At 36.5% G+C, this 14,453-nt stretch overlaps 1 protein-coding gene across 1 annotated transcript in view; it reads left to right on the forward strand.

Annotated features, from left to right (window-relative positions):
• The window catches only part of zgc:194930 (uncharacterized protein LOC557813 homolog), a 32,012-nt gene extending 18,725 nt beyond the window's left edge, over positions 1 to 13,287 (forward strand). The window contains exons 2-3 of the mRNA XM_007242046.4: positions 978 to 1,030; positions 7,203 to 13,287. Of these exons, the coding sequence (XP_007242108.1) occupies positions 999 to 1,030; positions 7,203 to 7,962 (792 nt within the window). The 5' untranslated portion in view covers positions 978 to 998 and the 3' untranslated portion in view covers positions 7,963 to 13,287. The remainder of the gene's footprint in view (positions 1 to 977; positions 1,031 to 7,202) is intronic.
• Positions 13,288 to 14,453: the final 1,166 nt, after the last annotated feature.

The raw sequence follows: 14,453 nt of genomic DNA on the forward strand, positions 1-14,453 counted from the left end.
TCACCCCAGTCTTTTCTTTAGTCCTGAAAATAGCCTTATAGGAAGGTTAGACGTATTAGTTGGGGGCTGCCTTCTTGATTTCTAGCTTGAAGCCGTGTGGATTGTGCGATTGACACGATACTCCTATTTTGGCATGTTTTTGCACTGACGCAATGGTGGCCACAGTCTTTCTTCAGCTGCGGTAAGGCTGAAGGGAACTCTTGGCTTACTTAGTAAACAGCAAGTCACTGAGATCAGGTTCAGCTCCAGTGAGCGTTAAATTATCAAGCCAGCTGATACTTCTACCAGAACACAGATACTATCCTCACCTTGCTGCTGCATACTAAAGTAATATATCATATTATGGAGAAGTTTATGATAAACAGATTAATAGAAATGCTGCGAAATAACTGTAATTTACAGTACTTTGCGACTATAAGTCTATTTTCTGGTATAATGTTAATCTACATAAATTTGTCTCCTGAAAACTGTTTGTTTGGGTGAGTAAATCGCCTTCGTTTATTTATTATCCAATGTAGCTTGTTTTAACGTGGTAAACACGCAGACTACAGTCCGACATACTCACCTGTGAATGATGAAAGAGCTAGCCCTGTGGTTAGCGGCTAATGCTAATACTGCTCCAACCTGGTGCTGGAGAAACTTGACTGAAACTCCTGTATAACGCTGTTCTTCAGCGAAGTGGCTTTACTGCTCCTTACAATCTGACTGGTAAAATTAATACATATAAAGAATATATTTAATTGTTTGTGAGAAAAAAAAAGGATTTTAAGTGTGCCTTATAGTGTGAAAAATATGGTAAATGCAATAAGGTTTTGTCCCTCTCCCATAAAGTTGACATTTTGGCAACAAGAGTGTTTTTTGCTCAGCAGTGACGATATAGTTTGCTGTGCCTTTTTAGCCTGTTGCCTGTTTATTTATTGAATATATGTTGTGAAGGATGCCTGTGCACAACTGATACCCTTTCTCTGTCTTCCCAGCTTCACTATCCAGCTGTCCAGATGGGGTGCAGATGCTGTAGGATGATAAAAAGGTAAGATGCAACAAACAGAGTTACTGATAGTCACTTCAGGCAAGTGACAACCCCTCTATCTGACCTGGTGGATTTCAGAAATGTCAGGTCTTGTCAGAGGGTTGAATAGAGGAGAAGGGGGGGGGGGAATTCAGATAAACAATGAAGAAATATATATTTTTTCTGGTGCCTTTTCTGAGAGGGGGGGGGGGGGTGAAATTCAGATAAACAATGAAGAAATATTTTATTTTTTTTCTGGTGCCTTTTTGCTTTTTTACATTAAAAGTTCTTGTTTATTTTGGCTTACATTGGACACTTTTTTTATAATATATTTTTAACAACAAACCTGTAAGGAGTCAAAATTCTCCTTTCAGTTTATTCTGTTGTATTAAAGAGACACATATTGGAAGTTTCTGATAAAGCTGCAAATAAGATATCACAGCACAACACTAGATTGTTGTGAAGTTTAAGCTGCATTAAAGTTTGATTTCTTTATGTATCAGCAAGAAAGCAAACATGCATGACAACAGTTGTCATAAAATGGTTGCAGACATTTCATAAGAGACAATAACCAAAATAACACCTGGTTGGAACACATAGCAACACCTGTTGTTATCTTGTCATTTTGAAAGTGTCTGGCTTTTGTTGGTGTTAGAAACATGTTAAGAATGTGTCTGTGCAGGTTGTTACAATATCTATGAACACTTTGATAAAGCAGTAGTACAAAACTGTAGACCTGAGTGCTCAATAGCTTACACTTCTATTGCTGAACAGCAGTAATTCAGTGATGTAGATATTTCTCATTAACGAAGTATGAAAAACGTGAAGGGTTTTTACACGCGGATTGAGCTGAATTAAATTCTTTACGTAAAATCTTTATATAAAACCTATTTAAAGTGGTTAAACTCATGGTCACAAGATACAGGAGTTTAAGCTAATATCAATCTGCATTGTGTGTACGTTTTTTTTTTTCCACAATAAATCCAGAGTGACCCAGTTTCCCTGTTCTGACTCCATTCTTTCCATTCTCCTCTCGTTTCTCCTTTCTATAGTCTTGCCTTTCTCAAGTGTTGGCACGTGTGCATAGTGTTACATATGGTACCAGGTGCTCTAGTTTTGTTGTTACACACCTTTAGTTTTAGTGTTTCTTTGTCTGGCTTTTTTATTTGTGTTCATTTATATATACTTCCAGTACTTCCAACAGTGGTCTTAAGCTATTGATTTTAGGGTAAAAGCATGTCTAGTTATGCAAAAATAAATAAATATATATTTGTCCCTTTTTTAAAAGCAGCGTGTAGCGTAGTCTGTATGTCTATTTTCTTTCATAAAAACCAAACCCAAAAATAATATTTATAAAAAATCCGAGCAGCATTATGTGAAAATTGTCATTTCTTGCTCCTTGGCTCCCCCCTACAATCAAGAAGTAGAAATTGTGATTGGTAATATGGCAAGATTTTACACAAACATGACTCATCTTATCTCATTTGATAATAGCGCCATAGTAATATTAATCTTGGGGAATATTTCATAAAGCAAGAGCTCTTAATTAGATATATAACTTTTATATATCTATTCTCAAGTCCCACTCAATAGCTAGGTAGGTCTCTTTACACCCAACCAATGCTGGTAGGTGTGCAGGCTAGCATTCTGCTTTGGGTAGCATCTAATTGATGGGGGGAGAGGGAGGACCACCCTGCCCAATCAAAGACCACCTGAAATTAAACTCACAATCTTCAAGGGCCAACACCTGGAGGACTGCAACAATCATTGCTCTTTAAAAGCATAGTTATGCAATAATGAAAATGTGTAAATATACTAGGACTGTCAATGTTAATAATTTTTTGAATGCAAGTTAATTACACAGATTCGAACTCCACACCTACAACAAGTATATACTAGTATTTTATTTGACAACAGTAATATTAATATAACTGCATTTTACATTTCTTACATTCATTCTTTTATTTATATTTAAAAATACAGTATAAAAACTTCTGTCTTGAGAAGAACAAGTGCGATTTACAGAATATTTTTGTGATTAATCGGATAATTTTTTTTTTGATTGACACCACTAATATAGATGCATCTCCGTTTAATGTAGCCCTCATGCCTGTTACATAACTGTCACATACACCTCTGGGCTTTGGCGTTTAATAAGGATCTGTCTCATGCAGCTTGAACAGTGCTTTATTGAAGTGCCTTTAATGCATCTAGTAGTAACTAATTCAGTGTCAGTGGTCTCTGAAGCGTCACAGTCTGCTGCTGTGTAGTTTATGAAGCACAGTGGAAAGTATACATAATACAGTGGATACACACAAGTACGCGCTGAAACTGCCACCTAATTACTCACAGTGTCAAATTTCTAGGCTTACCTTGAGCTGGCTCAAAGGATTGGCTCATGTGCAAATACCACACAAGCGTGTGAGCCACCATGCACACAAACACACAACCAGCGTGAAACATTGTTCCACTTCATTATTTTGAGTCATTCCCCTTTAGCATGCAAATTGTATGGAATCTTTGTCTTTCCAAGCAGAGAACCGATATTTCATGCACTGAGTAGACGTCAATGGTTTTAAATGGCTGTTATGCTGTCTGCATGCAACACAGTCCACAGCAGTTGTATGGATCCTTCTGATCTGCAGGGTTTATTGTATTGTGGAGTGTATACAGTAAGCACAAGAACATCGTCTAATCCCAGTTTTTTGTCATATCATTGTTTTGGTTTTATTCTCATGCCTCTGCACTGATTGTAAAGCTTACTGTAAAGAGTAACAGTACAAATAATTACTCTAGTAAAGTGTTGACCAAAATTTCTACTTAAGTTTTTTAAGTAAAAAACGTATTTGTACTTTGTTATGGATTTGGGTTTTGTCTGACTTTAAAGTCTGAGATTTGAAAACACAGAGTTGATCTGTGGCCTTATCAGTGAATCTAAACTTCATCTTGAGCACCTCCGTACTTTGGAAACTCCTTAACCTCAGGATATTACAGAATATTTGCCAACATGTTGATTCGCATTGGATTTAACATAACCTATTTTTATGGCTCAACATATTTTTATGGCTCATTTTACCAAGGAGTCTTTAATGACGTGGATGTGCACAGTTCGCAAAAATGACTGACATGTAATATTTAAATAAGGCTAAACTTACTGAGAAACTCTAATAATGATTACTTCACCCCACCTCCCCAGTTTAAACAAATCCCTTCTGAATAGGGCTTTAGATTTATATAGGCAGTAAACTCTTTTTTGTCTTCTTTATTGTTTTTTTCAGGCATTATACAGAGAAAATCATATGTCTTGGTCTCCTTACTTGCACTAAAGAAAATGAAAGGTTGAGTTTTTTAAACACATATGACTCATTTCCCTCTCGACTCTGGCAGGTCAAAGAGGTCTAACAATAAGCGTGCCATTAGCAAGTTTGCTAACTTTTTGAGATTCCCACCTTTTTCTATTTTCTTAAAGATTAAAAAACCCAACCTAGGAACTAAACAAGAGTTTAGATGTGTTGTAGTGCCTTGCAAAAACATACAACATGCTACACAGTAATCTGAATAGAGATTCTTCCCTTAAATAAAAATATAATCCAGGAGACTAGGATTAAACTCTTAACAGGCAGGCATTTTAGTCACATCACATGTCATCCTGATTACACAACAATATTTTTAGGATATCTTTTTAAGCATTACATAAAAAGGTTTTATGTTTGATAAGAAATGTTATCACAAATCCTAATTGTAGGAGTAATAGAAAATATTTTACAATTTTAAAGTAAATCTGAAAACTGTCAAAATATAATGAATACAATTGGAGCTTTCCTGAACCTTTGGTTTCATTACGGTTGTCCAATTTATGTCTATTTTTAATCATGCAGAATTTGGGTTGATTCCTATTACTGATCTTAAATCATTAAGTGAAGTAGAGAGTGAACCGACAGTTTCTGAAAGTGTCATATAGGAGTCTTTAAAGCCCTCAAAGTATTCAAAATGTAAATAACTTATTTTACTGCAGAGAAAAGGGGATTTGGGATTTGTATCATCTACACTTGTGGCTTATATGTGGGCCAAGACCTGTTTTAATCCCTGTCTGGGAAACCAAGACATAAGGTTTAGCAGCATGAACTGTGTTTGAATTTGTCAGACAAAACTGAAACTAAAGCAACTTTGTTACATGGTGGAAAATGTGCAATGCCCCTTTAAGCATGGCAAACATAGTTAATGCAAGAGATGTCACAGTAGGCTAGAACATACACTGCTTATAAATGTGTCTCATCTGAGTAAACTGGAAAATTCCACTTTGCCAACATCTACTGACCTATAAGAGGCTTGGAGCTACAAGTCTAATGCAGGTAACAATTAACAGAAGCTTATACAAACATGTTATAATGGTAATAGCTTCTGTAAATCATTAATTGTCTCAGACAATGTTCAGATGTTAAATGATCTGAAATAGATTGCATGAAATATTTATAAATATATTTATTTTAGCTATATTTGTGCACATAAAGTATAGTATAGTATAAAGCACCAGTCTATTTCATATGACTTAACAACTCGATGCTGTTTTAGACAAGTGTGTGTTAATGGAGGCACACAGTTGCACAGTGCTAAACTGGTGGCTGACCAGTTGTATGGAGTAATTCATAATTATTTTTTTGTGATTTGAACTCAAGAGTTGGTGAAATTCTTTGTTGGAAAAATTAATTGTGAACAAAATACATTAAAAGAAAATGCTGATCTATACATTTTTATACAAATTTCATACAAAGTTTGAGTTTTAAGTCAAATATATTTAAATTTATAGATAAGATTTTTTAATGTATTTTTCAGCCTCAAATATCTCCACCTTACAAGTTCAAACACAATAAAAGCTTTGTTAAAATCCAAATGTAAGAATAAAACATTTAAATATATCAGAAGGTAAGTTTAATTAAAATTACAATTACAAAATCCCCACTTAAAAAAGGCTTATAAAAATACAGACCATAATGAAAAGGAACCCATCAGGCATGGATGATTATATGCAGAACAACAAACTGACAGTGGCCAACTTGGGTATCTTTACCCTCCAGCTGAGGCCTGCTGCGTCTGTCTATGGGTGGCACTCTCTCTCTCTCTCTCCTGCTTTCTCTCTTCCCCTGGGTGGTCGTGTGGGCTTTCGGTTGGCGGAGGGTGTGAAGGGCATAAGGAGCTCTGCAGGAAACGTCTGACAGCCCTTACCACCATCCATAAATACACCCACCCGCCCCCTGCTGCAGCACACACGCAGACACACTCCCCTCCACTGGGAATCCTGCTAGGTTTCTCCTCATATCTTAACCCCTATGCCCCGCACTGCCTTTAACAGGTGGGTAACTGAGCTGATCAGGCGTGTGGGCTGTTTTATATTTTATTGCAGGATTAAAATAGTTTGAAAAGCTTCTGAACTGTAGATGTCACTGTGTACTTCAGCAACCAGCTGGACAAGAGCAAATACTAAAAACATTTACACACAGATCAGAACTCATTGCTCAGGGCAGTGGTGCGTCAGAAAATGCGCAATGCAAACCTGCCTAATGCAAATTCAGAGTGCAGTCAAATCTACTGGTTTGACATATCAAGTTGTAAAAGAGGCAAATGGTCAGCTTTTTTTTGTTTGCAGTCACAATGGTCAGTCTCCACCTCGCTCCTCCTTTCTCTCTCTCTTTTTCTATGTCTATGTGTGTATATATGTGTGTTTTATTATCTAGTACATCTCAAAAATGTAAATGTCATTGACAAGTTACTTTATTTATTTTAGTAATTTAGTAAAAAATGTGAAACTCATATATTATATAGATGTATTACACACAGAGTGATCTATTTTAAACATTTATTTTCTTTATTGTTGATGATAATGGCTTACAGCCAATGAAAACCTAAAAATCAGTGTCTTAGAAAATTAGAATATTATATCGAACCAATGGAAACCAGTTTGGCAGTGTGCCAAGTCCTGTTGGAAAATGAAATCTGCATCTCCATAAAAGTCTTTAGCAGTAGAAAGCACCAATTGCTGAAGGTTTTCCAATGACCATTTCTCCTAAAGCAGTTTATTTTTTTATTTTTTTTACATTAAACACTAGAATGTGCTTTATTTATCCTTATATCTCAACTGTATCTCCATTGTGATGCTTAATCATCTCCCAAACTCTTTTTATTTTTTTTTTTTCAGTTACATCTACGACCCATCGGTCCCTGTAGATGGTCACGGATACAAGCAGGACCCGTCCAGCAACTCCTTAGTACCTCCTTACCAGTGTCACAGAATACCAGACGATGTCCACCACAAGAAACAAGGTTTCCACAACCTGGGCTATACGAGCAACACCAGCCCCACCAAACTCGACATCGACAACAACCACATAAACAGGCTTCATGCTAACAACCAGGCCAGGTCCAACCTGCCTCAGGCAACAGGGGGCGACTCTAGCCTCTATATCCTGCAGCCTGAGGGGGAAGGAGCCCCCATAAGAACTTCTTCCGCTGTCGTTCCAAGTGCACCGCCGATATACAGCATCCCAGTGCAGGCGACCGAACCCGGTAAGCGAACAGAGAGGTTCAGAGACTCCGGCCTTGGGAATGGGGGCATGACTGACGGAAACGATGGATCGGACGGATACTTGTGTGGACAGGACGAAGAGGACGAAGAAGATGGACGGAGACGGAGGACAGCAGAAACTCCAGACTACGTTGGAGACACGGCTGATGAGGAGAGTGTGATCTCAGTGGACATTCACACTAGCAGCACCAGCCTCTCATCAGCTGACACCAAGCTTGTGGTGGACGACAGAGTGCAGGAAGACTCGTCCCTTTCCAGGAGAGAGAGAATGAGGGAGAAAGACACTGAGGACTCTGTAAGTGTCACGGACTCTATGGTAGCCGAGGCACTCGCTGCTTTAGAGGCAGCCACTGCAGGAGAGGATTATGAATGAGAATGGACCAATGCACATAAATAATATAGTGCTCACCATCTGAACACTGAACTTTCAAAGCCAAAATTCTATTTTTCATAATATGAACGAACATTCAGAAAGTGCTTTTACGGGTTTTAAATGAAGGAAAAGAACAACGCTTTTAAACCTAATTTTCTAAACTTGACCGAATGGCCTTCTTTTTTGTTTACAGGGGAAAATATGCTCATTCAACAGACTACAGACTACTTACTAGTCTTTCATGAATAAAATGTATGGTTATTACCACCCCAAATCAGAAAAAGGTACGACAGTAAAAAAGAGGATGAAGCTAAGACAGCTAACTTCATTTTATTTGTTAATACACATCCATCTCTGCATTTTAGGACTGCAACATTTTGCAAAAAACAATAATTAAGAAGTCCATGGACATCTCTGATTGTTACGATGCGTGAAAGAACGGACGAGGAGAGTGGACGCGCACGCAAGTAATATTTATTAAAACAAAACTAACAAATAAACAATAAACCAAACAGGAACTCGTAGAACAAACTGAATTACAAGCAGAACAGAAATGCAGCCTAGACAGACGAATACAAGCACAAGAACCGACATACTAACACTGACAACAAAGGAGCTTAAGTACACACACAAGGTGGGAAAGGAGACCAGGTAACACCTGGGGCTGATTAATGAGGGGCGGAGTTACAAATGAACACAGGTGAATGGAAAATTACTGGGGAACACAAGGGGAGACGAGAAACACAGGGAAAACAGGTCAAGGGTGTGACACTGAAAATGATCTCAAAAATCTAGAATACTAATTAATCCTGCTTCAATTTCAGACTACGTTTTCACAGTGTAATGGTCCATTCCAGATGCCTCCAAACCCAGAGAAATCAGCACATGGTTAACATAAGGCTTCTGTTTGCACACTGCTAGGGCTGCAACGATTAATCGATAATATAATCGACAATGCAATTCATTTAATTTGTCGACTACAAATTTCATTGTCGACTGATCAGTAATTTGTAACAGTACGGCATAACACAAACTGCTGGGGACAGAGGCGCAATGGGAGATGGGTAAATGTCTCACTCATACAGATTTCACTCAATTTAGTCTGTGTCTCCAAAAGTGCCCAAACACAACAGATTACATATTTACTTACTGAATATCAGTACTCTACACATTTAAATAACATGTAGACATTTAAATGCCTTTTAAATCGTATGTTTAGCTGTTTCTATTGTTTTTAGAGATAAAATTGTTGACTAATCGACTAATCAAAAAAATAATCGTCAGATTAGTCGACTACCAAAATAATCATTAGTTGCAGCCCTACTGTAGTGCTTCATGAAAATTGCCCTAGTAATCCCTTGCCCATGTGGTTCTATCAGACACTGCTTAATGAATATTCTTGATGAAGGCCTGTCTGAGGGAGTGGAGATCATGGGGTTTAGCTTAGGCTTAGGCCCTTGCTCTTTTTTACTGAAATTACGAAATTCCATTTCCTGAATGGTTTTATGATATTATGCACTCTAGAGGAAGCAAAAACAATACTGATTTTATCTTATCTTATTATTAAACTGTGCTAATTGTTAAGGCACCTTAAAAGCATTACTGTCTTAGCAATAGGAGTGTTTTTGCCAGAAAATCATCAGGTCACCCCCCAGCCTACATTCCCATATGGGGGTTCCAGGTGTGCATGGCTTTGTTCATGTGTTGTTATGGGGACACAGTTTGGGACACATTGTGTCATGGAACCTGTGGACAGAACCTACTGGGTCCCCATACACAGACATGGGCGTGCTGTCTGGGCTGTATATGATATTATGCACTATAGAAGGAGCTATACTATAATTTTTTTAATCCTGATTTATAAGTCCTAATTATCCACATCCCATTTTGTGTCATTTTCTGTGTTACAGGCTTAAAATGGCTTAGAACTTGATTTGTTTTAACAAATAAAATTAAGTTCAGACAAGACATGACATTTCTTCAGTTCATATTGTCTGCAATCAAATAAAAGCCAACTCAATTTAAGAAACACAGTTTTTTTCTGATTTGGGGTCGTATAAAACAAATATATTTTGCCAAGAACATAGCATTGAGTATATTTTCAGTAAGTACACTGGACTGTTACTATGTAAACTTTATTTTTGTGCTCTGTTATTGTGCTATATATTTTATTCTATATTGTATACAAGTCCACACTACTACATTACACTCATTTTTTTTAGAAGTTGTAGACAATTTCTAATATTCTCTGATTCTCTGAACGCTACTGGAATACAGCATGTTACCATACAGATGACCAGAGGGCTACTACATCAAATCACCCTGAGAAAAACACAAAAGCCTTGATGCCTTCTGCTGCCTTCAAGACATGTTGGAAATATCATATTTAGGACATGAGTGCACAGAAAAGCCACCACAAACTTGTAAATACTAATGGAAAACTAAGTTCTGAATTTCCAAGTCCTGTAAAAAAAAAAAAAAAAACAACAAAAATGAAATTAGTCGTATGTTATAATAGCAACACAAACACTGTTGTCTATATATTGATATAAAAAATAATAATATTCACCTAATGCATATATATATATTTTTTTCTTTGTGTTCTGTAATTGTAATTATCTTTGGTCTCAGTTTGCAACAGAAAAACAGAAGTAAACAAAACTTACAACTTACTTTTAAGCCCCAAAGATTAGGTGAAACAATTCTTTTTTTTAAACAGTTTTTTACTGCCTAATGTTTAATTCTTAAAAATAAAATGTTTAATTCTTAAAAATTCAAATTGCTCAAACACTGAGAATGTTTTGTACACATACATTTTTATAAACAGTTTAGATTAAGTAATCATGTGGTGCAACCGTGATTTATCTTAAAATTCATTAATTTACTGAACAATCTTTAGATTTCAAATAAATGTGTTACATATTTATAAATAAATGTTTGCATTATGTGGAGATTTAATAAATAATGATCTCATATTTTTATATAATAATTCTATGTCACATTTAGCTTCTTAATTGTACTGTATTGCCTTTTTTTTTATAAATCATACAATTGATAAATAGCTTTAAAATATACCTTTAATTTAGGCAGACTGTATCAGAAATATTTTTTTTTATATCACAGTTTCTGCTATTAGGGGTCGCAGCACATGATATGTGGACACTTTAAATAACAGAAACAATTTCAATTAACTAATGTTTTGTGAAAAGATAAGATGAATATTTATATATGTCACCAGTTAAGGCTTTTATACATTTTTCTTTTAGACTGAATATAATGCAGTCAAACGTGCATCACGTCACTGACCCAAATGCGGACCACTATCAAGGTGTACTTGAAGGCAGCTTTAGCTTCACAGAATGTGATCATCTTTGTGTTTCACTAGGGTGCTCCTGAGGTGCACAATCAGGGGGGAAGAGCCCTATTGTCAGTTAACCTTCATTATACTGTAAACTCAGACATGTACATATATCTCTGTGCTGTACTGTTAAAAGTACACTCTTAAAAATAAAGCTGCCAAAAATATATTATTTTAATACAAAACACACTAAAGAACTTCTTTTACTTTGATGTTTCTTTGAAAAAAACAAAACATTGGTGGTTCTTCTCTGTAGTCTGACATCAAAAAAACCCTTCTCGTGAGCTTTATTTTTAAGAGTATGTTCCTGAATTATCTGTATATGAAGCTAATTCCTCTGATGTCTGATGAGCTGAAGCGGCTCGTGATCTGTTCATTTATTAGTTGTGGATGTCTAGACTTCCAGAGATTCCTGGATGTGTTCTGAATTTAAAATATCACTGGGGGAGTTGAAGTGTGCATCTGACTGTTGACATTTGCCATGAATGCCAGAAAAAGCCTAGAGTGACCCGGGCAAGTCCTGCCTCTCGCTTCTCCAGCTTTTTCAACTGCGAGAAGAAAATAACTGACCTATTTGAAGCCCACTCTGACACTCTTCAAAATGGAAGCGTGGGTTCAAGTCTGACGCCCTGAATGCCTTAAAACGTCTCTCTGGGAAAACACTAGCTCACAACAGTTCACAGCTGCCTTATACGTTACAGACAGGGGAATTGCACCTGCATTTCAAACCAGATTTTATCAATAGTAAAATAACGCATAATCGCTGTTATTTATACTAATAATTAATATATGTTTATTTATGCATATGATTTATTTGTGCCAATGACAGTAGTTATCCGAAAACACTCTGTAGCAAAACAACGGGTAACTAACTGAGGCCTAGCATGATTACTGACTACTCTGTCTGAAGGACGGACTGGAGTTTATCTGACACACTTAATGTTTCCAGGTACCAGCGCATCTTAAAAAAATAGAACATCATTGAAAAGTTACTTTATTTTAGTAATTCAGTTAAAAATGTGAAACTCATAGATGTATTAATACATCTATATTATTATATATATATATGTATTACAAACAGATTGATTTATTTTAAGAATGTATTTATTTTATTGTTGATGGTTATGGCTTACAGCCGATAAAAGCCCAAAAATCAGTGTTTCAGAAAATTAGAATATTATACAAGACCAAATAGTACTTTTGGCAGTGTGAGCAGTGTGCCAAGTCCTGCTGGAAAATGAAAGTCCAAAGTCAGTGCAGTGTTTTCCTAAAAAATCTTACAGCACTTCATGCTTCCCTCTGCTGACAACTTTTAAAGAGATGCGGATTTCATTTTCCAGCAGGAATTGGCACACTGCCCACACTGCCAAAAGTACCAATTTGGTCTTATATAATATTCAAATTTACAGATTTTTGGGTTTTCACTGTAAGTAAAAATCATCAAAAATAATTACATAAAAAAATACATGCTGTTGTAGGTTTGTTCACATTACAGAAAGATAAAGATTACTCACATTACTGAATGTGAACTGTTGAGATCTGATCTGACCTGAGCAAAATATTGAAATTGAATAATGAGGCTAAAAGATGGTTTTGCAATGTGAATGTAGCTTTAATAAACTAAAGCTAGTGTGTTAAAACAGATCAAACCAGAAAAAAGGTGGGAACCGTTTGACAGAGAAATATCAGCCATATTATTTTTCAAATGGCTCTACTGTAAACTTTTCATTTTTTATTATTATTTTAGCCAAAACTGCATTCTTTTATGTATGTACAAACAGCTTTAGACTCTTCAGTGCTGTTAAATGCCTCTCTTTATTTAAAACTGATGCATAACATATTTTTTCAGGTGTATCATCAAGTTTTGTTTTCTTTTTCCATTTTTGTTCTAAATCTGGTTCACTTTTTATGTACCTAATAAAGCAGGCAGAGAAAGAGGAATGAATTGTCACATGAATTAATAAAATAAAAAAAATAAATAATAAATAACACAAATAATGTGATGTCTGATCATGAAACTAGATTTATAATATGGTGACATAAGTTTCTAAGGAACATGCCTCAGGGTTCTTACACACATCTAACAGAAAACAGAAAAGAAGAGCCAAAGCACTTCATCTGAGTGTGTGCATGTGTGTGTGTGTGTGTGTGTGTGTGCTGATGTGATATACAGGCATGACTGATAAATCTCCATTTATCAACATCTACTTTTTTCTGCATCTCTTGTTAATGTAATTAAAAGTTATAATATTCTGAATACATACATCCCCCCCCCCCCCCCCCCCATTTTCTTCCCAATGTACCCCACCCACTCACTAGTAATGCCCCAATACCAGGAGGGTAAAGACTAGCACATGCCTCCTCTGATACATGTGAAGTCAGCCACTGATTCTTTTCGAACTGCTGCTGATGCAGCATTCCCGAGTAGCATCACAGCTCACTCTGAGGAAAGCGCAGCGACTCGGTTCTGATACATCAGCTCACAGACGCCTTGTGCTGATCGATATCACCCTTTCGAGTGATGTGGGAAGAGAGTGCCATCTACCCACCCAGAGAGAGCAAGGCCAATTGTGCTCTCTCAGGGCTCCGGTAGCTGATGGCAAGTTACATGAACAGGATTCGATATGAATACACCCATTTTAAAAGTAACGTGTAACTGCATTATAACAGTTTAACAATATCACTAGCATTAGGTGATCCTGTGCCACACCAGTAGTTGGTGTGGTGCAGTGGATAACACCACTACCTGCTAGTAAGCTACCCCATTATGTGGGAGACTAGGGTTAAATTCCAGGTCTGGGTGACTGTACTGCTCTAGACCAATAAGTCCTTGGGCGAAACTCCTAACACTACATTGATCTACCTCTGTAACAGAAATTAATGTATAAGAGCGGCAGCTAAAATGCCATAAATTAATTTAATGACAATGATATTGTTTATTGCAATTATTTGGGGATTTTTTTCCAATATATCACCCAAAAAAACAATGTCATGAAAGGCCTGTTTGAAATGAATTAAAACTCATAACTTTAAAAGTACCTGAGAAAGCGCATGTTGCGTCTTACTGAGGAGTAACTGAAGTAAAATCTCCTGATAAATTGTGGTGTAAATGCTCAGTTTAAATGATGGCGGA

The sequence above is a fragment of the Astyanax mexicanus genome, chromosome 8 (genome assembly GCF_023375975.1).
Source record: "Astyanax mexicanus isolate ESR-SI-001 chromosome 8, AstMex3_surface, whole genome shotgun sequence".
Taxonomy (NCBI): domain Eukaryota; kingdom Metazoa; phylum Chordata; class Actinopteri; order Characiformes; family Acestrorhamphidae; genus Astyanax; species Astyanax mexicanus.